We start from the raw sequence: 24,704 nt of genomic DNA on the forward strand, positions 1-24,704 counted from the left end.
CACCATTTGTTGAAGAGACTGTCTTTTTTCCATTGGACATTCTTTCCATTCTTTGTCAAAGATTAGTTGAACGTAGAGTTGAGGGTCTATTTCTGGGCTCTCTCTTCTGATCTTTGTGTCTGTTTTTGTGCCAGTACCATACTGTCTTGGTGATGATAGCTTTGTAATAGAGCTTGAAGTCTGGAATTGTGATGCCACCAAACTTTGGCTTTCTTTTTCAACATTCCTGTGACTATGCGAGGTCTTTTCTGGTTCCATATAAATTTTAGGATTATTTGTTCCATTTCCTTGAAAAAAAAAAAAGGTGGTATTTTGATAGGGATTACATTAATGTGCAGATTGCTTTAGGTAACATAGACATTTTCATAATATTTGTTCTTCCTATCCATGAGCATGGAACATTTTTCCATTTCTTTGTGTCTCCCTCAGTTTCTTTCATGAGTACTTTATAGTTTTCTGAGTACAGATTCTTTGCCTCTTTGGTTAGATTTATTCCTAGGTATCTTATGGTTTTGGGTGCAATTGTAAATGGGATTGACTCCTTAATTTCTCTTTCTTCTGTCTTGTTGTTGGTATATAGAGGTGCAACTGATTTCTGTGTATTGATTTTATATCCTGACACTTTACTGAATTCCTTCCTATACAAGTTCTAGCAGATTTGGAGTGGAGTCTTTTGGATTTTCCACATAAAGTTTCATACCATCTGCAAAGAGCGATAGTTTGACTTCTTCTTTGCCCATTTGGATGCCTTTAATTTCTTTTTGTTGTCTGATGCCTGAGACTAGGACTTCTAGTACTATGTTGAATAACAGTGGTGATAATGGACATCCCTGCCATGTTCCTGACCTTAGCGGAAATGCTCTCAGTTTTTCTCCATTGAGAGTGATATTTGCAGTGGGTTTTTCATAGATGGCTTTGAGGATATTGAGGTATGTACCCTCTACCCCTACACTGTGAAGAGTTTTGATCAAGAAAGGATGCTGTACTTTGTCAAATGCTGTACTTTATCAAATGCTTTTTCAGCATATATTGAGAGTATCATATGGTTCTTGTTCTTTCTTTTATTAATGTATTGTATCACACTGATTGATTTGCAGATGTTGAACCAAACTTGCAGCCCTGGAATAAATCCCATTTGGTCGTGGGGAATAATACTTTTAATGTACTATTGGATCCTATTGGCTGGTATTTTGGTGAGAATTTTCACATCAGTGTTCATCAAGGATATTGGTCTGTAATTCTCTTTTTTGATGGCATCCTTGTCTGGTTTTGGGATCAAGGTAATGCTGGCCTCATAAAATGAGTTTGGAAGTTTTCCTTCCATTTCTATTTTTTGGAACAGTTTCAGGAGAATAGATATTAATTTTTCTTGAAAGTTTTGGTAGAATTCCCCCGGGAGGCCATCTGGCCCTGGCCTCTTGTTTGTTGGAAGATTTTTGGTGACTGCTTCAATCTCCTTATGGATTATGGGTCTGTTCAGGTTTTCTGTTTCTTCCTGGTTCAGTTGTGGTAGTTTATACGTATCTAGGAATGTATCCATTTCTTCCAGATTGTCAAATTTGCTGGTGTATAGTTGCTCATAGTATGTTCTTATAATTGTTTATATTTCTTTGGTGTTGGTTGTGATCTCTCCTCTTTCATTCATGATTTTTATTTATTTGGGTCCTTTTCTCTTTTCTTTTTGATGAGTCTGGCCAGGGGTTTATCAATATTATTCTTTCCAAGAACCAGCTCCTAGTTTTATTAAACTGTTCTACTGGGTTTTTTTTTTTTTTTTTTTTTTTTTTTTTGGTTTCTGTTTCATTGATTTCTGCTCTGATCTTCATTATTTCTCTTCTCCTGCTGGGTTTAGGCTTTCTTTGCTGTTCTTTCTCCAGCTCTTAGGTGTAGGGGTAGGTTGTGTATTTGAGACCTTTCTTGTTTCTTGTTTCTTTTTTTTTTTTTAAGATTTTATTCATTTATTTGACAGAGATCACAAGTAGGCAGAGAGGCAGGCAGAGAGAGAGAGAGAGAGAGAGGAGGAAGCAGGCTCCCTGCAGAGCAGAGAGCCCGATGCGGGACTCGATCCCAGGACACTGGGATCATGACCTGAGCCGAAGGCAGAGGCTTTAACCCACTGAGCCACCCAGGTGCCCCCTTTCTTGTTTCTTGAGAAAGTCTTGTATTGCTATGTATTTTCCTTTTAGGACTGCCTTTGCTGTGTCCCACAGATTTTGTACCGTTGTATTTTCATTATCATTTGTTCCATGAATTTTTTCAATTCTTCTTTAATTTTCTGGTTGACCCATTCATTCTTTGGCCTCCATGTATTTGGGTTCTTTCTAACTTTCCTCTTGCAACTGAGTTCTAGCTTCAGAGCACTGTGGTCTGAAAATATGCCGGGAATGATCCCAGTCTTTTGATACTGGTTGAGACCTGATTTGTGACCCAGGATGTGATTTATTCTGGAAAATGTTCCATGTGCACTCGAGAAGAATGTGTATTCTGTTGCTTTGGGATGGAATGTTCTGAATATATCTGTGATGTCCATCTGGTCCAGTGTGTTATTTAAGGCCTTTATTTCCTAGTTGATCTTTTGCTTGGATGATCTGTCCGTTTCAGTGAGGGGGATGTTAAAGTCCCCTACTATTATTGTATTATTGTCGATGTGTTTCTTTGATTTTGTTATTAATTGGTTTATATAGTTGGCTGCTCCCATATTAGGGGCATAGATATTTAAAATTGTTAGATCTTCTTGTTGGACAGACCCTTTGAGTATGATATAGTGTCCTTCCTTTCTCATCTCTTGTTATAGTTTTTGGCTTAAAATCTAATTTATCTCATATAAGGATTGCCACCCCAGCTCTCTTTTGATGTTCATTAGCATGGTAAATTGTTTTCCACCCCCTCAATTTAAATCTGGAGGTTTCTTTGGGTCTAAAATGAGTTTCTTGTAGACAGCATATTGATGGGTTTTGTTTTTTTAATCCATTCTGATACCCTGTGTCTTTTGATTGGGACATTTAGCCCATTTACATTCAGGGTAACTCTTGAAAGATATGAATTTAGTGCCATTATATTGCCTGTAAGGGGACTGTTGCTGTATATTGTCTCTGTTCCTTTCTGGTCTACTACTTTTAGGCTCTCTCTTTGCTTAGAGGACCCCTTTCAATATTTTTTATAGAGCTGGTTTACTGTTTATAAATTCTTTTAGTCTTTGTTTGTCCTGGACGCTTTTTTTAATCTCTCCTTCTATTTTCAATGATAGTCTAGCTGGATATCCTATTCTTGGCTGCATGTTTTTCTCATTTAGTGCTCTGAATATATCATGCCAGTTCTTTCTGGCCTGCCAGGTCTCTGTGGATAAGTCTGCTGCCCATCTAATATTTTTACCATTGTATGTTACAGACTTCTTGTCTGGAGCTGCTTTCAGGATTTTCTCTTTGTCCCTAAGATTTGTAAGTTTCAGTATTAGATGATAGCTTGTGGACCTATTTTTATTTAATTTTGAGGGGGGTTTTCTGTGCCTTCTGGATTTTGATGCTTGTTCCCTTTGTCATATTAAGGAAATTCTCTACTATAACTCGCTCCAATATACCTTCTGTCCCCACCCCTCTCTTTCTTCTTCTTCTGGAATCACATTTATTCTAATATTGTTTCGTCTTATGGTATCACTTATCTCTTGAATTCTTCCCTCATGGTCCAGTAGTTGTTTGTCTCTCTTTTGCTCAGTTTCTTTATTCTTCATCATTTGGTCTTCTATACCACTAATTTCTCTTCTGCCTCATTTATCCTAGCAGTAAGAAACTCCATTTTTTTATTGCATATCATTAATAGCTTTTATGATTTCAGCTTGGTTAGATTTTAGTTTTTTTATTTTGCCAGAAAGGGCTTTTATTTTTCCAGTCAGGGTTTCTCTAATATCTTCCATGTCTTTTTCAAGCCCAGCTGTCACCTTGAGAATTGTCATTCTGAAGTTATTATTACCAATGTCCATATTGATTAGGTCCTTAGCCTTCAGTACTACCTCTTGTTCTTGTGTGTGTGTGTGTGTGTGTGTGTGTGTGTGTGTGTGGTGAGTTTTTCTGTGTTATCATTTTGTCCAGATAAGAATATACGAATAAAGGGCACCCAGGTGGCTCAGTTGCTTAAGCAACTGCCATCAGCTCAGGTCATGGTCCTGGAGAGCTGGGATTGAGTCCCACATTGGGTTTCCAGCTCCATGGGGAGTCTGCTTCTCTCTCTGACCTTCTCTCTCATGCTCTCTGTCACTGTCTCTCTCTCTCAGATAATAAATAAAATCTTTAAAAAATATATATGAATGAGAGAATAAAATACTAAAAGGGTGGCAAAGACTCCAGAAAAATGTATGCTAACCAAATCATAAGAGACCCTAAATTGGGGATAGAAGAAAGGGGGTAAAAAGGATTTTCAAAAATATTTAAAAACAACAACAACATATATATATATGTACATATATATATATGTATATATATATGTATATATATATATATATATTAGACTGGTGAATAGAATGGAGCCATCCACTTGATTTTGGATGTTAGAAGAAACTACCTCCCAAAATTTTAAAGAAGAGAAAAATATCTATACAATAATAAGGGTAAACATGATGAAGGGATGAAATATGACTGTAAAGATGAAAAATTTTAAAAAATTCTAAAAAAGGAATTGATAAGTTGGTTGGAAAAAGAAAGAAAAAGTGGAGCGAATTTGCTGGAGACTAGAACAAAGCCCTGTGCTAGATTTGGGGTATATTTTGATCTATTAGAAGATACTGTATCCCAAAATTTTTTAGAAGAAAAGACCCTATATGTATACAAAAAATAAAGTTAGATACAATGAAGGATAAAATATGACTATAATAATGAAGGTTTAAAAGATTTTTTTAAAGAAAGGTATTGTTAAGATAAATTAGTTAATAAACACTGAAAGAGGAAAGAGGAAAAGTTAAAAAAATTAGAATAAGAAAAAAATAAAATTAAAAAAACTTTTAATTAACTTTGCAAGATTAAAGAATCATGGGGAGAAAGCCATGAATTCCACGCTTTGCTTTCCCCTCCTCTGGAATTCCGCTGTTCTCCTTGATCAGTGAGCTTGGTTTTGGCTGGATATTCTTGCTGATCTTTTGGGGGAGGGGCCTGTTGCCATGTTTCTCAGATGTCTTTGCCCAAGGCAGAATTGCACCACCCTTGCCAGGGGCCGGGCTAAGTAATCTGCTAGGTTCACTCTCGGGAGCGTTTGTCCCTGAATGCTTTCCACAGAGCTATGGAGGATGGGAATGAAAATGGCAGCTTCCCAGTCTCCAGCCAGGAGGAGCCAAGAGCTTGTGTCCCCACTTCTCAGTGTGCTCTCAGAGAAAAGCGCCCAATCATTCCCATCTCCCTGGTCTCCGGCCGCACTCGGAGCTCACCCGGCCTGTGACCGAGCATTTCTGTCTCTGGCACATGGTCCCATTTGGAGTCTCCAAACCCAGCAGATTCTTGCTGCGCTGTTCTTCTGGTGGAGGAAGGTGGGTCTCCCTGGATCTGCCACTTGGGGGTCTCTGCTCAAAGAGCAGTGGCCCAGCTGTGCTGCAGATCACAGTTTAAAGTAAGCCCATGCTGGGAGTTCACTACTTGGCTCTGTCTCTGTAGTTGGCGTCCTCACTCTGATACCTGTGAGCTCTGCTACCCTCAGACATCCCTGATCCTTCTGTGACCCCACGGGACCTGAGACCACACTGTCTCCACAAGGGCTCCACCCCCACTTAGCCTCTAGAGTGATGTCCCTCAGTGGCGCAGACTTCTAAAAGTTTGGATTTTGTGCTCCATTACTCCCCCACTTGCTGGGAGCTGGCCCCTACCCCCGCAGGCAGAATCTGTCACTTCAGATTCACTTCTCCACAGGTCCTACCTTTCAGAAAGTGGTCGATTTTCTGTTTCTAGAATTGCTATTCTTCTTCTCTTTGATCTCCTGTTGGGTTTGTAGGTATTTGGGTTGGTTTGATAACTATCTAGCTGAACTCCTGTGACCTGATGTCATCTCAGTCTGCTATTCCTCCGCCATCTTGACTCTCCCCCTGGATTTTTATCGTGTGTAGGATTTTTATGAAGGAGGCATATTATTACATCTGTGGTAGCGGTATGTAGGCTTGGAAAGAACGGTGAATATATAGAGAAAAGAGAGGTTTTCCTTTATACATAGAGGAGGTTAGAGAAGAATCAGTAGGTCATAGGCAACTGAGAGAAGGTCTTGATGAAACTATAGAACAATAGTTTAATATAAAAATTACATAAATAAGTCACAATAAACCCATGGTATGGGTTGTGAAACACATTACCTGTTGGCAGTTAGGGAACACCATTATTGGAATTCTTCAAATAAGTTTAGAACAAACATTTTAGGAGGTTGTGTTATCAGGAGAACGTAGGTAAAGTATAAGAAGACCAATTAAATTTGAATTTCAGATAAACGTTGAGTATTTGTGTGTGTATATATGTTCTGTACTAAAAACTAATTTTTGTTTATCTGAAGTTCAGATTTTTTGTGTATTTGAAATTTAATTAGGTATCCTATTATTTTTATTAAGAAAAACTGGCAATCCTAGCATTAAAAAAGGTTATGGGAATGCCCGGTGATCAGACTCAATAATTTGATCTTTCTTTTGATGTTAGTGTTACCATATTTGTTTGTAGGTGTGAGGTACAGGCCCCAGTGAAGCATTATCTAGAATAATGGGAGTCTTTCTATATTTAAGTGGCTAGTAGGAATTTCACCTTAGGAAATTGTGAAAGTACTTGATCAAGAAGAGGGACTAGGAAAAAAAAAAAGGAAAAAAATCGAACTACTGAAAGCATCTAATATTCAGCAAACTAGATGAACAATTTCTTGTGTATTCCAGGAAACAAAATGGGGTGTCATCCCTCCTGAGAGGGATCACCCAGTTTGCTTTATCAAGTGTGAGCAAGGCTAGGCTACCATTGTTGTTTATGCTCCTTATATACAGTGACTCTTCTGTTCGGGCTCCTATTTTTAATGTGATTGTAAAAACATTACAAAAACCCCAACAGTAAGCCCTCTGCCAAGTTGGTGAGGTCATAGTTATATGACTTCACAGGGAGCTAGATCCTTAGACGCTCTAATGGACCAACAAACACTGGACTTGTGGGGCAAAGAGTGCTGAGAAGGGGCTTATAAGAGGATGTGTGTGTGGCCCAGTCACCCTATGCTCTGGGATGAGTTCTCTTTGGTGTCTTCCTTATTGCTGGTGAGTTTGTATTGCCATCATATTGTGAGGCTTTCTGATTTGAAAAGACCAGTCTCTGTTCTTGTTCAAGTAATCTCATAAATCATGAAATGGGACAGAATGAAGCCATCTAGGAATGGAGGTATTTATCCTCACTGTATTCCTTATTTTCTTTTTCATTGAAGGTTTTTTCAAGAAGATCCAGAGAAATCTGATTTGAACAGATTTTAAAATTACCTCCTTTTGAAGAATGTAGAGAGAATGAGGTGAAATAGACTGGACTGGGCAAGAGAGTAGAAAGAGGGGGCAAACATGAGGAATGAGGAACAGGAGTGACTGTCACCACTACACTTATAAAATATATATGCTCTTTAGGATAAGTCTCTTGTATTTGAACAAAATCTTTGCAGTACGGTATGTGTGGTGCAATTATACTATTTACATGGAGTGATTAAATATATGCCATAAATTTTTCTTGAAAAATGAGAGGTAAGTAGCAGTTTAATTGAAAAGAAACTGCTTTCTTTGGCATTTGTTTTTTCTCCACGATAGCTACTACATAGAATAAGAGAATGCATGCAGACACAACTGCAGGGGTTTTCTTTTTAATTATAAAAATTACTTGATTGTAACTAAAATAGTTCTTGGAATAAATATTTTACATTTCCACCACAAAGTGTGAGTTGCCTTTTAAAAGAATTTTCTACTACGAGTTTATATATTACAGGTTTGCTGTATATAATGATTAAATACTCAGTTTTCTGATAGGATAGATTTCATAAAACTGGTAACTCTGTAGAGGAAGGTTTAGGATGAAAAAATATTTAAATGTATTTGCATGAAGATCTCATAATGAAGTAATTTATTTTAATTGGTATCTATTTCTGTTGGAAATTTGTTTAAGGTGGCTAACTGTTTAAAGAAGGGTTAGCAAATATCTTAGTTTGCCTGGGGCAGTTCCAGTTTATGTTTGTTGTCCTGGCATCAGCTATGGTTTAATATTTGACTGACTTTAAAAAATGAAGTATTGTCATTAATAGCTACAGTAAAGTCAAGTCAGCCTGGGTTTGATAAGCCTCCACTTGGTACGTCTAGCTTCTCCGCAGTGTCCTGTGGGATGTGTGAGTTGACCTGTGCATTGAGCAGAATAGTTGAGTGTAAAAGACACTATCGGATAATCTCTCTCTATTCCTTCCCCATATAGCTCTCTTTCAAGGACAGCATGTGGCATACTTGCTAATAAAATGAGTTTGGAGAGGAGTTGTGAGGGGTGGTTATCTCCCTCAAGTCTAGCGGTGGTTGGGGAAGTCTGGAGCAGTGCAGTTCCTAGGAGCTACCTGGTGTACTGGCTGGGCCTAGTGGCTGGAGCTGCATTTGAGTGATAGTGTACCTGCCAGGCTACCACTTATTGGTGATAGAAAATGGAAAATTGTAAGGTACAGTAAGTGACAAAAATAGATACTGAATAGTTTTGCTTAAAAAAAAACATTTTTTGTTATAATGATTTTTGTCATATTATAAGTTTACAACTATTTTTATTGGTTTTAAAAAACTTTGTAAACGGGGCGCCTGGGTGGCTCAGTGGGTTAAGCCTCTGCCTTCGGCTCAGGTCATGATCCCAGGGTCCTGGGATCGAGCCCCACATCAGGTTCTCTGCTCAGCAGGGAGCCTGCTTACCCCCTCTCTCTCTGCCTGCCTCTCTGCCTACTTGTGATCTCTCTCTCTCTCTCTCTCTGTCAAATAAATAAATAAATAAATAAAAATCTTAAAGAAAACCCTTTGTAACAATTATAATTATATATTTAATTTTATCATTCTGTTCCCTCTTCAGAATATCTTGGGTTAGATGTAAATGGATACTCCACTTTAATTCAGGTCAAGTTAAAGAACTATGTAGAGCAAAGACATGACAAGAGTAGGCTTGTGGGCCTGCCTGTTCAGCCTAGCCTGGAATGGTTTTTAAGTTTTAAAAAGAAAAACAAAGAAAAAAACAAACAAAAACAACAAAAATAGAGGCATGTGTGACAGAGACCTAATGTGGCCTTGCCTGAAATATTTAGTGTCTGGTTCATTACAGAAAAATTCTGTGTCTGGTTTAGAGTCTGTGGTAAGTATGTTGGAAGGCTATTTAAATGTCATAGTTTTTCATGTTTGTATCTTTCCTTAGTTATCAAGTTAAAATGAGGATTTGGAAATTATTGCATTATTGGTATATTACAAATGGAGGATGTAGCATTCCATAGCTTTAGCTTGTAACTCCTTTCAAGGGCAGAGGTGCTCACTTTGTGGTTTGTGGGACTTACTGAAACCCTTTCAGGAGTTTTATGAGTTCAAAATTATTTTATAATAACAGTACAGTATTATTTTCCTTTTTCAAGGTATTGGTATTTACATTGATGATTCAGAAGCAATGGTTTGCAGACTTTAGCACAAATCAAGGTAGTGACTCCAAACTGTCCTAGTTGTTACTTTGTTCTTCACTATCATGCACTCAAAATAAAAACAAAAGTCAGTCTCACTTAAAAATTCTTTGATGAAGCAGTACAGAATAATTACATTTTAACCCTTGAGTATATACGTTTTTAATTTCATGTGTGATGAAATGGGAAATATGCATAAAGCCCTTCTGATGGTTTTCTTTGGGACAGTCTTGTATGTAATTTGATTTATGAGTTAAAAATTTGTTGCTTTTTATGAAATGCCATTTTTCCTTCAAAGTGTAACTGACAAATTATGGTTGTTGGCAGCCATTTTCTCAAAAATTAATAGAGCAAACCTATTAATACTCTAAGAAAACTGACAATATTTTTTTGCCGACAATGCAACTTGAGCTTTCAGTTAAAACTTAGAAATTTGGAAAACTTTTATCTGTCACCAGGAGTTTGGTAGCTTTTCCATAATTAAAGATTTTTTCTGAAGATAATAGTGGTGATGTAATAAATGTGATTTTAAAAAGTATTGTATAATGAAATGTGGCAACAGATATTTTGCAAATTGCCAATGTATGGTACAGAATCTTGCCTGGGTAAAAGACTGATTTAAAGTAGAAGACAAATTTTAATATGAGTACAAAAAATTCTTTGATACTATATTGCCACTAACCTTTAGGAACCTACCACTTATTTTAGTGCCACATTGAAAAAAAAAGAATATCTACAATTATCTGGAAAGAATATTAAGTTACTTCTTTTTTTTTCCTAACTGAATATCTGTGTGATGCTGGGTTTCCTTAATATATTTTAACCAAAACGAAGTATTGGTTAGTGGCAGTGAGAACCCAGCTGTCTTCAGTAAGCCAACCATTATTCTAAATATGTAAATAATTGTTGCCTTTCCCACTAAATTTTATGTTGTTTTAGAAACCATTATTATTTTTAATAAAATATACTATTTATATTCATGAAATGGGTTTGTTATTTTTTAAGTGAGTTAACATTTAAAATATTTCTTTTAAAATTACTAATGCTGTGGATATCAATAGATGTTACCCACATAAACACAGAGGTGTTTGGTGTCCTCCATATTTTTAAAAATGTAAAGGTCCTGAGACCAAAAGTTTTGAGAACTGCTCATCAAGGGTTTAAGGAATCACTTCTTCAGTATATTGAAATATGGTAGCTGGAAATACTTTTAGGAATAATTAAGGATAAAACTATCTCACTTAAAAGTTTTTTCATTTAGTTTTACAATAGCATGGTAATTTCATCAGCTATTTTTCCTTTTTGTCGCATAAGAAAAACCTTTTCTTTTTTTCTTCTTTATCAATTCTCACAGCAATGCTGGGGTAAAAACAACACTGCTAGAGCCTCATTCTGAGATGGGGAGCACTGAAATTCTGGAAAAGGAGACCTCCGAAAGTCTCAGTAATGGTACCAGCAGCAACGTAGAAGCAGCCAAAAGGTTGGCCAAACGCCTTTATCAACTAGACAGATTCAAAAGATCGGATGTCGCAAAGCACCTAGGCAAGAAGTATGTTGTGTACCAAGGCTGGTGTCTGAGTGTGTCCTTGTGTGTGTGTCTTTTTAAATAGCCTGGATTTTAATAACAAAGTCTATCCTGTTTTCTTACAGCAATGAATTTAGCAAACTAGTGGCAGAAGAATATCTGAAGTTTTTTGATTTTACAGGAATGACACTGGATCAGTCTCTCAGGTATGATTAAATATCACTTCTGTTCTTTTTTGCTTCCAAATAATTCTGAGAAGAGAAAGTAATGCTGAAACTAAAATCCAAGTTTTAATTCTTTTAGCCCACAGTGACTTTGTGATCTTAGTTCAGATTATACTATAGTTTATTAGACATAATAGAAAGAGAATCATTTTTTTAAATGAAATCATATTTTCCATCTAGTAGATGACATAGTAAAAAATAGTAAGTCTTGAGAAGTGGAATCTCAAAAAGTAGGTCTTGAAAAGTAGAATCTGTGGGAATCTGGTTTTTGGATGATCAATTAAAAAAGGCACAGATTTACAGACTGTAGAATTGCAGGCTTTTCCCCCCAAACATTTGTTTATAATAGCCAAATAGCCTTTAAGATGATGCTTGGAATTAATTCATGAATGGAATAAAAATGAACATCAACATATAATTGACAGAAGATATCTATAAACTATTTCAGATAGTAGCACTTTTTGCTGATCTGTTCAAATGAAGGTTTAATAAAAACACTGATCCTCACTTTTCACACCATAGTGTACTGTAAATTTCTAAGAGTCATGAAGGTAAAACCCAGTCAGCATTTACCTCTTACTAACTTTATAACATGTTAGAGCCTGGAGGAATTCTGAGATCATCTGTATCACCCTCTAGTTTTATAAATGAGGAAACTGTGTTTTGGGAGGTGGAGTGACGATATTTAGGTTAGAATGCACAATAATGACTTTTTGAGTGGTACTTTGTGTGAATTGAGGGCAGACATACATAGGTTTTTCCACTGAAAACAAGTAAGGGTAGAGAAAAGATTGATGTTTATGCATTGTTCTCTGATGTGGTTTATAAAAGACAGTTATGAAAAATTCCAGCTTGATCAGTATAAGTTAATAAGCTAAGAAAGCAACACTTTCATCATAGAAATAATAATGTTGTATGTTTCTTCTAATTGTAAGATTTCTTAGAACATTTTAAAGGATTTTTTTTTTCCTTCCTAACTCATGTTTAGGGAAGCGCATCCGCTTTATCTAGTGAGGGTCATTGGAATTCATCATTAATAGACAGTACTCTTAGTGACTCTGATTTAGATTGGTGTGTGGTTCTGGGCATATTTTTGTTTTTCAAAGAATTTTTATACATTAATTAGTTGGGTTTTAGCTCCCAATTTTCTTCTCATATAAAAAGTTAATATAATGTGATAATAGGCAAAATAAAATTAACAAAAATTGTACACAAGATAATATAATTGTAATTTTTTCTTTTTTTAAATTTTATTTTATTTATATTCAGTTAATTAATGTATAATGATTATTAGTTTCAGAGGTAGAGTTCAGTGATTCATTTGTTTTATATAACAATGTGTCAGTGGCAAGTACAATCATATAAACAAAATGACAAACTGTTATAGTTTTAAAACATAGCCTCCATGGTTATGGGTTTGGTCTTTAAGTGTTCTTTGGTTTTTATCTGACTGATCTTTTAAATGGGTACTTGCCATTTCAGTCATACAGGGAAGTTACGACCTTCCCAGGGCTTTATTTTAATGTATTAGCTACCATGTTACTGTTACTATTCTGTCATCTTTCATATTAACATTTTATAGAATTAAATAAATTTATATCGAATGGCTATCTCTAGCAAGTGTTTTTTTAATAACTAGAATATCTTACTTTGTATAATTAATTTCATATTATATATGAATTAACTTTAATTATCAAACAAAGAGTATGGTAATGTTTTCTAGTTTCACTTTTTTTCCTCTTAATTCTTTTTTTAGGTATTTCTTTAAAGCATTTTCTCTTGTGGGAGAAACTCAAGAACGAGAGAGAGTTTTAATACACTTCTCCAATAGATACTTTTATTGTAACCCAAATACCATTGCTTCACAAGGTAATCTGATGGAAATGTTTGTATTTCAAAAAACAAGGGTTATTTTTCTCATTATAAAAGTTAAATTTTATTGTGGAAAATATGGAAGATATACAGAAGAAAATGAAAATCATCTAGGGATCTCTAATTATCTGGAGATAACTTTTAACAACTGTTTGATTTATTTCCTTCTCTATTTGTATAATATTTAATTTCAAATTTGAATCATTACAGAGTTTTGTTTTCTGTTCTTTCCCTTTCAGTTGTGAGCATTTTCTTGTGTCATATTTAACGGCTGCATGACATTCTTTTCTTTTCATTATTTTTTACTTTGTTTTCCAGTTCTATAGTATGATACGATGCTTTAAATCACTCTGAAATTTTACATGCAAAGCACATTGTAATAAATGAAATGCAGGTTTTATTTCTTCTTTCTATCCCTCTGATCTCTAAACTTCTTGAAGAGCATGTATACTTATTTTTGGAAACATTTACAAATCCACTGGAGTTTGTAGTGTGTCTCCAGTGCTTTGGTTTGATAATTCGTTGTAGCAACACTGACCACTGACTTTGGTGTATGATTTTAATGAACTATGAGTTTATATTTATTGTACTATTTTTATTTTTATTATTTTTTTAAGATTTTATTTATTTATTTGACAGAGGGAGAGATCACAAGTAGACAGAGAGGCAGGCAGAGAGAAAGAGGTGGAAGCAGGCTCCCTGCTGAGCAGAGAGCAGATGTGGGGCTGGATCCTAGGACCCTGAGCTGAAGGCAGAGGCTTTAACCCACTGAGCCACCCAGGCGCCCCTATTGTACTATTTTTAAAAAGCAACTTTAAACTATTTCAGTGTTGATGCACCCTATCAAGAGGTTTTTCCTCCATGTTAATTCCTGCAATAAAGTAAAATTTTCAAGGTTTGAAGTCAGGCGCATTCATTTGCAATTGGAGAATCTTTCATAAACACAAATTCTGGAATAGATCACTAGGATTAGAGGCACCAGAAATAACCATTATCTCTAGCTTCAGTCTTGCTATTTAACTGGGATAAGTATACTTGATGTTGACTAAAGTGATTAATCCCCCAGCCTCTGCCCTGTAGGCTATAGCTAAATTAACTAACAATCTGATCATTAGAGTCACATTCAGCTCCATAAAATGGGAATTTAATTTTCTTTAGTCCTTTCTTTGATTATACTTAGACTATTTACTCACTGTTTCTATCACTTATCAGTATTGTGTAGAGAATGAAATGGATAGAAGGGAATTGTTTTTATTAAAAGCCTTCTCTAAATCTAATAAAATATTGACATTCCCGAGTGAAATAAGGAATTTGGATATGTACACTCATGTGGCTGTTGATAAGGGTATTGGAGAGTTGGCTGCTGAGTGTTTTACAAATGCTTTCAAGGAATTTATTTTAAATGTACTTAAAATTTAATAATCATAATCTGGAACTGGAATAAATGCACTTTTGGGCATTCAGTAGCATCTCCTTAGAGATATTAATAATAGAAATCACCTATTCTACTCAAAGGCATACTTCTGAGAAATAAGCTGTCTTTAACTCATGAATTCAGTAATTAGGAAGGCCTGCCTTTCGCACATTTGGCATACACAATAAGATTTTTCTGCATCTGCAGCTACCATTGTCTACTATCCTTGGGTTGAGAATTGCAGGAAAAGAATGAGGAGGAGTAATTCTAAGGTTTGGAAATGAGAGGCTTCTCATTCTTAGTGCTTTTTCTTTTCCTTTATAAAGTAAGAAAGAGTGATGTTTCCACCTAAATGTGACATGGTCTATCTGGTTTGAGCAGCATCTTTCCCCTGAATATTTAATTTTTTAATCTTTACAGATTATTACAGTATTTTACTTTTGGATGATCCATAGTATCCTGGACCAGTTGACCTACATGTGGCCTTTAGTGAATTGTCAAGAAAGAGGATAACTATTCCTACCCATATATTTTTAGCCAGAGAACTAATACCCGGACAGTACACTGAAAGACCCAAATCTTCATTTCCTGTAACTTTTTTGCTTCTTTCTTAATTTGCATTCCTCCCAGAAAGTAAAAAAAAAAAAAAGAAGGAACAGTAGCAAATCATGTATTTTCATTTCTGCATCTTTTATTACAAGGATTAGGAAAATATAAATAAAAAGATAAAAATTATCTCATTACCCAGAGACAGTAATATTTTAGTATAATTCTATATATTATTCTAGATGTATTTATATTTAAATGGGATCATACTGCATATAATGTGCTTTTCATATAATAATTTATTGTGAAATATCTTTTTGTTTCAACAGTCAGCATACTTGGACAACATTTTTAATGTCTTAAACATAACAGGATTGTGGTTTGGGAGGGTTTTATTTACTTGTTCCCCATTATAAGCGATATTTCTTTGGATACCCTTGTATCTTGTATAGATCCTATTTCCTTAGTGTAAAGTCTTATAAATGGATTTGCTATGTCGAAAGATACTGTTCCAAAGCTTAAGATACATACTATCAAACTACCCTCCAGAGAGTTAAGAATAATATACTTTATCACCAGCAGAGTCCTACTCTCTGCACTGAGGCCCTTTTAATAATTTTTTTTTGTCTCCCCAAACAAATATGACTATGCTTAGCCACATTATTGTGTTTTCAGAGGTTCTTAACGTATGCCACTTTGATGATAATAAGTCCAATGGGAAATGGTGAATTAATTCTTTCTTTCCTGTCTCTTCCCTTAGATGGAGTCCATTGTCTCACCTGTGCAATGATGCTTCTTAACACGGATCTCCATGGCCATGTAAGTGTAGGTGTGTGAAGCCGTCTTAGAGAAATTAAAATATCTTGAGCTTATCTTTGCCTTTGTGTTCATACACACTTATTCTCTCCCCTTCCCTTCGCTCATTCTCTACATGGCAGGTAGGTAAATGTAAATCCTTGGAAAAAGAAATAACTCACTTTACATGCTAACATGAATACTATATGGTCTGCATGTCTGCAGTTGACTTACCTGTAGTGAGTGTGTTCTGTATCTTTTCTCCAGTAGATGGCAGAGACAGAGCATTTGTTATTTGCTTAGCTATTTGGGTTGATAATATGATGGAAAGAGGAAATAAGTTAAGAGCTGAAGATGATGACCGTGTTTTTACTAAATCTAGTAGCCAGTCTTAAGAACACAGCCTTTTCTTTGCTTCTCAGCTGATGTGTCTTTTTTACTAGTTGAAATATCAAAATATTCTTTTTTTTTTTTTTTTTTTTTTTTTAAAGATTTTATTTATTTATTTGACAGACAGAGACCACAAGTAGGCAGAGAGGCAGAGAGAGAGGGGGAAGCAGGTTCCCCGCCGAGCAGAGAGCCCGATGCGGGGCTCGATCCCAGGACCCTGAGATTCATGACCCGAGCCGAAGGCAGCGGCTTAACCCACTGAGCCACCCAGGTGCCCCGAAATATCAAAATATTCTAATTACCATCTCATCTTCTGTTGAAAAATCTAGAGAAAACTTAACCAGGGTGAGATGCTTTATAATTTTACCTTCCATAGGTGTGAAATTTTAGCATTTACTTAAACTGTTTATCTTAGAGGAAATGAAAATCTTTTAGTTTAATATAGGCCAGTATGTACTCACTTAGCACAAAAATTATTTCATAGTCCCAGGTCCATTTATTCTGAAGAGAAAACCAAGTTTCTTGTAATTAAAGAATCTAGGTCATCCCTTGATTTGCTATATGATTTATCTTAAAATTTTAAAAAATCACACTGAAAGAATAAAGCTTAGGTATCTGTACAAATTCATTTTCATATTCCAAAAGGACACATAATTTCCTTAAGAAAGGTAAAATGGTGCAGTTTGGGACCTTTAAAGTGGACTGAAGGGGAAAAGAAGTGTTATGTCAGAAAAATGAAGAGGAGATATAGTGATAGCTAACACTGTCTTCACAAACCTCCCAACTCAACTAGGAAACTAGGAAGTTCCTTTTTCAATTTCCATGAGTTGTATTTAGAATAACCTAGTGATTTGTAGACATATATAACATGTGTCCAGCGATGATACAGAATAAAATCAGTAGATACTCTTAGGGACATTTTGGGGCCATAGCACCATAATACATCCTGGGGATATAAAGGTGCTAGGATTCCCTCAGTGTGAGCCTTGATATGAGGATCAGAATCTAAACTCATTGGTTTGTTATGGGGATGACGACTCAGTGGACTGTCCTGACCCCTATTTTTCTCTTACCAGCAAAGCAAGTTTTCCTTGCTTTTTTCTCTGCCTGTCTTATGATGACAGTTAAAATTTTGTCCTCTTCTTTTCCTCCCACTTAAGAGAGAATTTTTAATACTCATCCACATATAACTTTGATCCAAGTTAATGAGTCCCAACATGAGGTAGCTTTGTCACGTGAGATATTTTAAGATCTCATTCACATACGATGGGTGTGCATTTAGTGTCTGTTGACTAAGAAAATTTATGATGACAAAAAAGTCCAGTAACACGTTCAATTCTTATTTAAAGTTGAGGATCTCATAGAACTTCTTCTTTTTTTTTTTTTTTAATAAACATATATTTTTTTCCCCAGGGGTACAGGTCTGTGAATCACCAGGTTTACACACTTCACAGCACTCATCATAGCACATACTCTCATAGAACTTCTGTAGAAGTTGCTAGGTGGGGGATTAGTTTCTATTAAAAGCTGAATTACTTTTTAGAAAGCTAATATTTCTTTAATACTTTCAAAAAAGTGTATATCTTATTAATCACAATAATTTTAAACATGGCAGTAAATAAAGGTGTGAGGTTTGTTATATATTCAGATAACTCAGCTTGTTTGATATCCAGACTAACTGTGAGCACCCCAGTATTTATTATAGTCCATAAGTTCAGAACCACAGATCTTGGATGTGCACTTGCTCTGTTTTCAGACCACTTTTATATAATTGAAAAGAGAGTAAATGAAGAGTAACATTTCTTTTTGCAACTAGAGTGTAAGAGTTTATAGGTAAGGGGCAGTATACGAACAAACAGTTTAATATTATCCTGAGTTGTGCCAATTGTACATAATTAACAATTGGCTATAGTGACAGAATTACATGTAAGAGGGAGAATAAGTACAATATTATCAACATATTTTTATTAATTATTAGTTCTTAGCTTTGTTCTTGAAAATGTGTGCTATATACTTAGGATTGTCTGTTGGTTAGGTTTTGTATATTAGAGTTTTTTAAATCCTTATTTACAATGCATGCTATTGAAAGTCTGTTGAATATATAGTAGTTTCATAAGAACTAACCATACGAAAATGTGTTTTCTTATCTTCCAACTCTGGATTCATTTTAAAAATAAATTTTCCTTCTAGGTGGTAAGTTTTTATCCATAATTCTGGATGTAGTTTCTGTTGCATCATGATTGCCTGATGTATTGTTACAGTTTCTGTTTGACTTACTAGCATGACGCCTTTGAAGGTGAATCATTCAAAATATAAAGTGAATTATTTCTAATATGTGCCCCTTTTCACCTCCTTCCTAGGCTGTACTGCCTAGGCCATCACCTCTCATTACTTAGTCCAATGCTAGAATAGTCCTCTTGGGAAGTGAACTAATAAGCCATTTTCCTTTTCTTCTTTACCATTGTGCCCTGATAGCAATACATCAGCATGATCTTTCTAAGAAGTACTGCAATAAGCTTGTCCTCATGCTCTCAGTGGGGGAGGCATAACTCAGGAATTAGCTTCTTTTGGCTTTTCTTTGTGATGAATCCTCCTTGTGGGTTTTATTTGCTCTGAGGAGTGATACATTGGAAATGCACTAGTATGGGCCTTTGTTCATTCTGCTAACTTTTCTTACTAATAAAATCATTGAATGTATACTAATGTAATAAATCTAATATAGTGTTACATGTTGGAATGCTGCCTTTATGTCTTTCTTTTTATAATTTATTCTAACATTCAACAAACACTTATAGTAGGTCTACTCTATCCAAATTCAGTGCCATCTGGGTAAGGATTGGAAATGAATGAGACATTCGTGGAAGTCAAATCTCATTTCTGGTAGTGTTGGCTAGGCTGACTTCCCTTAGTCCTTTTAACTTAGAATATAGCAGGTAACTGAGGTGCTGTAGTGGAAAAGTACTGGGGAGATATTTTAATTATACCTTGGATAATTGAATTTCACTGAGTAGGCTAGGAAAAAAATAATCCGAAGTATATGCAATATTTTTTGGGAGAAGTTCATTCAAATGTCATAATTTCAGTGGAGCTAAAAATGCTGATTCCCTTTTGTACCTATTTTTAAAAAAATACAAATGATGCATTATTATTTTAGCAATAGTATTGACTTGCTTCTATTTGCGTGTGGTTTATTCTCTTAGATAAGATATTTTATAATTGTGGTCACATAGCTAATTTGCTGAGTAATCTCTTATTTTTAAAATGACTCTTCATCGATGAAATATGTATGTAAATTAAACTTTTGCATATACAGATAACTTTCTATTAAAACAAACTCTAGAGTTTATTTTTCTCTTACAATACAGGAACTAAGTTGTATTGATGTTATTTGAGCTACCAACAAGGAAAAAATTGAAAATATGAAAATCTTTTTCTTTAAGGCCTTGTGTTTTATTGGAAAAAGTATGAATAAAGGATTTTATAAAGTTAGAATAAATTCAATATTATTTCTTTTCTGGACTGATCTTCACTTGTGCTTTGTTGACTGTAACTCGTTCTCAGGTACTTGGATCATAACAGAGATTCAGCTGTCTACCAGGATTATCACTGGAGCTGAAGACAGGTGTCAGGGGCAGGACAATAGGCAGAAACTTTGCACCAGGGTTAGACCCTGAAGTGGGAAGAAGTTTTAGATGTAGACTGAGTTGTAATGAAGAGTCGGATAGATATATATAGAATCAGTTGGTCATTTTCACAACTAAAAGTCAAAAGAGATCTGTAAGACAATGGCTGCCCAGGGTCAGGCCTTGGTTAGAGGCAGTAGCAAGGACATTTATTTGTAATCAAGGTATTGTGGCAGAATCTAACCTTTGACACCGTGGCTTGGGATTTTTAATAGGAATTTTACCGAAGGCGTCTCTGTGTTTTTCAGTAATGGCAGGAGCTAGCCCACTCTGCAACAGGTGTAAGGGAGTTGGGGGTGTGGTTCTTCTGGAGTGGTAGTTCAGTCTAGTCATCCTGTAGATAACTTTGGGATACTCTAGTTGTGTTGTGTTGAATATCATCCTCAGTGGTCTGAGTTTAATTATGAGGCAGGACCTTATTGTTTTTTTGTTTGTTTTTGTTTTTGTTTGGTGTTGGATTATAAGTTGAATAAGGGATAAAACCACAGTTGGTATAACATACTGGTAGAGGGGCAGAAAGGAGTCAAGTATAGGTTTTATAATAGAATAATGTTAGCAGTTCATTATTTTTCAGTGTGTAAACTGAATTGGTAATTTTTTTTTTTTAATTCTTAGATTGGCTCTGTAGGATCGTAGAATTTTAAATTGGCTGGCAAAATATTTTGTTTATTATCAGAAGTGGAAAATGACTATTATAAGAATTGTTTAATGCTTTTACTTTTCATAGTGTGCTGTTTTACCTTTCTACCCTCAAAAGCACCACAGGCCTTTAACATCCTTAGGAAATTTCTGTTTCTGTGATAATCATTATTATAATTGGCCAGCTGCCTGAAGTGCTTTTTGCCTGCTGCTCTCCCTCCTGTCGAGCTGCCTTCTTTCTGGGCTCCTCTTCCTGTCTCTGCCACCCCACATCCTAGATGCCCTCTGCCAGGAAAGCCGTCTTTGGCATTCATTTATTTTCCTATCTGGGTTTTACCCTACTGTAGATTCTAGCCTTGTTCTTAATTTCCTTTTAGTCAACAAGCCTCCTTTCCCTTGGGGGCCTCTTTTCCATGTCCTTGGTTCCAAGTCTTTCCTTTCACCTCTTTGGGAGCTTCCCAGCTACAGTGACTTCCAGCAGGCTCTCATCCCTGGACCTTCTCAGTAATAATGATAGTTCACGGAAGGATCAGGTCTGGATCAGCGTTGCCAAGGATTTCTCTTGGGGCATTGGGGTCAGTTTTCTGGTTACTGTTTTCTCTTACCGTAAGGAGCATTTTGGGGATTGCTTGAGAACCTTTACCATCAGAGGTGGAAGTGTTTTTATTGAAAAAATGTCTTATAGATTTTTCTATTTTTTTTAAAGATTTTATTTATTTATTTGAGAGAGAGAGAGAGCAAGAAAGAGCACAGGTTGGCGGGGAAGGGCCTAGGGAGAGGGAGAAGCAGCCTCCTTCTGAGCAGAGAGCCTGACTCAGCTCAATCCCAGGACCCCAAGATCATGACCTGAGCTGAAAGCAGATGCTTAGCCAACTGAGCCATTTAGGTGCCCCTCAGATTTTTCAATTTTAAAATGACCTTTAAGATACTGTCACATTGACAACTATGTGTGGATTTTAATAGGAATGCTTACTTAAGCATGTCACAGTTAATCACGCACTGGTGCATTTTCTCTGCTTCTGTGACTTCTCAAAATGAAAGCCTCCTTTCCTTTTTTTCCTTTCCCCCATTTCTTCCTCCTCTAGCCACCTCCCCCACTTCTCTTCCTTTCTTCACTTTTTTTTTTTTTTTCGCTAGTTCTCCTTTTTTAAGAATAGGTTCATACATGGAAAATACAATGTGGAGATATCAGTTGGGTCAGTGGGGCTCATTTAGGGACTTGGGGTTATTGAATTTGTACATTAATCAGTAGCTGCATTCCTTTTCCTTCTTACCATTACGAGTTTTTCCACATTCGCACAGGTCTTTAGTAGAAAATGATAAAGCAGATCAAACTCCATATTAAGTCTGTTTTTGCTCTTTCTTCCTGCAAATGGTTTGAGGAGGGAAGGAGTGAGGGTGAGGAAGGTGACTGAAACAAACCTCTTACCTCTAATCCCATTACTTAAGTTAACATCTGTCATTCTATGACAAGTTAAAAGTAGAGTTTAGTCTTTGTAATTTGATAATGAGGTCAGTGTCTTATATATTCTCACATTTCAAGGAAATACTTTCTATGAAGTTGTTATAGAATCTGCTACTACAGTACTTCTCAAACTTTTTAGTGTCATATTCCCTTTGTACTCTTAAATTTTTTTGAGGACCCCAAAGAGCTTTTGTGTATATCCATTAATATTTACCTTGTTAGAAACTAAAATGGATAAGATTTTTAAAATATTTAGTATTTTAAAATAGCAATAATAAACCCATTAAATGAATAACATACTTTTTTATTTTAAAATGAGTGAATTTTATTTTTTAGTTTATTTTTAGGTATACAACATAATGATTCATTATTTACATATAGTTACAAAATGATCACCACAGTAAGTCTAGTTAACATCTGTCACCATCCGTAGTTATAATATTTTTTCCTTGTGATAAAAACTTTCAAGCTACTCTTCAGTTTCAGACATTCAGTACTGTAGTCACCATGATGTACATTATATCCCCATACAGTACTTACTTTACAAGTGGAAGATTGTACCTTTTATTAAATTAATTGAAGTATAGTTGACACACAATGTTATGTTAGTTTCAGGTATACAACCTAGTGATTTGACAAGTCTGTTATGCTGTGCTTACCACAACTGTAGCTACCATCTGTCACCATACAACACTATTACAATACTATTGACTATTTTTCCTGTGCTGTACTTTTTATCCTGTGACTTACTCATTCCATAACTGGAAGCCTGTGTCTCCTACTCCCCTTCACCTATTTTGCCCAACCCACAACCCCCACCCCACTCTGGCAGTAGTTTATTCCTCTATATTTATGGGTCTGTTTCTGCTTTTCCTTTTTTTTTTTTTCTTTTTAACTTTACACACACTTACATATTTTTTAAGTTTTTAATTTAAATTCCAGTTAGTTAACATACAGTATAATACCAGTTTCAGGTGTATAATTTAGTGATTCAACACTTACAAAGAACACATGATGCTTATCACAAGTGCACTCCTTAATCCCCATCACTTATTTGTTCATTTGTTTGTTTTTCAGATTCCACATATAAGGGAAATCCTATAGGAATAACATTCTTTTTTTATGAATAATAATTAGATTTAGCAAAACAAAAAAAATCAGTGAAAAGTATAGCATTGAAAATTTTTTGCAAGACTCTTTCCTATTTGGCTTAATGGAAGACAGCTGAATTCTCTGCTTCTGTATTTAATTAGTTGCTATGTGTCACAAATAATGTAGGTTCTAGAAAACTCCACTGTAACTTATGAGTGAGAATGAAAAAATGTTCTGAGTATTATTATAACACTAAGTGTGACCTCATGGACTCCCTGAACAGGATCCCTGAGTCATACTTTGAGAACCACTGTCTTAGAATGTTATTATCAGTTGCCATATTTTTTTCTTTAAACTATGTCTACTTCCTTTTTCAATGGCAGTGTATTATATAAGTGGCAGGGAAGTCCAAGTAATATTTCAGATATCCCTAAAAGTTGAACTTCTAATACTTACATTAGCCTGTGATTGGGGTTTATGAAAGAATACTTTGAATATCACAGCCACAGCTTCTTGGTTTGGAAATTTATGAAGGATCTTGCTTTACCTGCTAATCATACGTATAAAAAAATAGACACCTGAGGGCAGCATAATACAATTAAACTTATTTGATAGAGAAGAATACAAAACAAAAGCAAAATGCTTATAGCAGATCTATAGAACTGAAGTAATTACCAAATCTGTAGTATGCTTTTTCTCCCCCCAATTATTGTAACATGTTGGAGGAGGTGGAATTATCATGTGGGAGTGTATGCCTGCTGTGGTTTAAAAATCCCAAGACTTATGAGGCCAGATTTTACCAATGGATCATGAAAGCTTTTAGTTTCTCTGAAAGTTTTTTTTTTTTCCCCCACAATGCCAGATTCTACATTATTAAAAATAAAAATTTTAGGATTATTTTGCCTAATTCTGCAACCTGTAGGTCTGAGTATATGCTGTGGTCTGTTTTCCTGGTGAATACTTGAGATAGCTGTCCTTGCTAGCTGTTCTCTCTTAGATCTGAGTTTAGGTTAGGTCTTGTCTGGAGCTTTGAAGGTTTCATTCCTCCAGTTGTCAGGGAAAACATACTCAAAGCAAAGACTTTGTCACTCTTGTGCTGAATTTCAGACAGTGGCTTGTATGGTTTCTAGGTGACTCTAAAGAAGGAATCTCTTCATCTTAACTTTTCCCCTTTACTCTCATAATTACCACTAAAGTTGGAAGCTGATTATCAACTGAGTGGGGAAAAATGCCATAACTTTAACAGTAAGGCACAGAATACATCTGAATACATATTCTGATACATAATTCTAATCTATTTACAAGCTCACTCATGATGTTATCTTGAATACAAATGACATTTCCTTCCAGTTTTCTTTTAGTTCAGGGGTCAACTAGGCACCTGGCTGGCTCATTAGTGGCTCATTGGTGGCTC

General features: G+C 35.5%; 1 protein-coding gene across 4 annotated transcripts in view; it reads left to right on the forward strand.

The window, feature by feature from the left end:
• The window catches only part of PSD3 (pleckstrin and Sec7 domain containing 3), a 601,036-nt gene that overhangs the window by 256,862 nt on the left and 319,470 nt on the right, over window positions 1–24,704 (forward strand). For 3 of the 4 annotated variants that reach the window (XM_032838061.1, XM_032838062.1, XM_032838063.1), the window contains 4 exons: window positions 11,000–11,194; window positions 11,296–11,376; window positions 13,151–13,263; window positions 15,987–16,045. In XM_032838061.1, coding sequence (XP_032693952.1) covers window positions 11,000–11,194; window positions 11,296–11,376; window positions 13,151–13,263; window positions 15,987–16,045 — 448 coding nt within the window. Of the gene's footprint in view, window positions 1–7,108; window positions 7,247–10,999; window positions 11,195–11,295; window positions 11,377–13,150; window positions 13,264–15,986; window positions 16,046–24,704 lie in introns of those variants that run through there. The other variant, XM_032838064.1, reaches the window with a different exon arrangement.

This window comes from Lontra canadensis, unplaced genomic scaffold (assembly GCF_010015895.1).
Source record: "Lontra canadensis isolate GAN:19392208 unplaced genomic scaffold, GSC_riverotter_1.0 scaffold101, whole genome shotgun sequence".
Taxonomy (NCBI): domain Eukaryota; kingdom Metazoa; phylum Chordata; class Mammalia; order Carnivora; family Mustelidae; genus Lontra; species Lontra canadensis.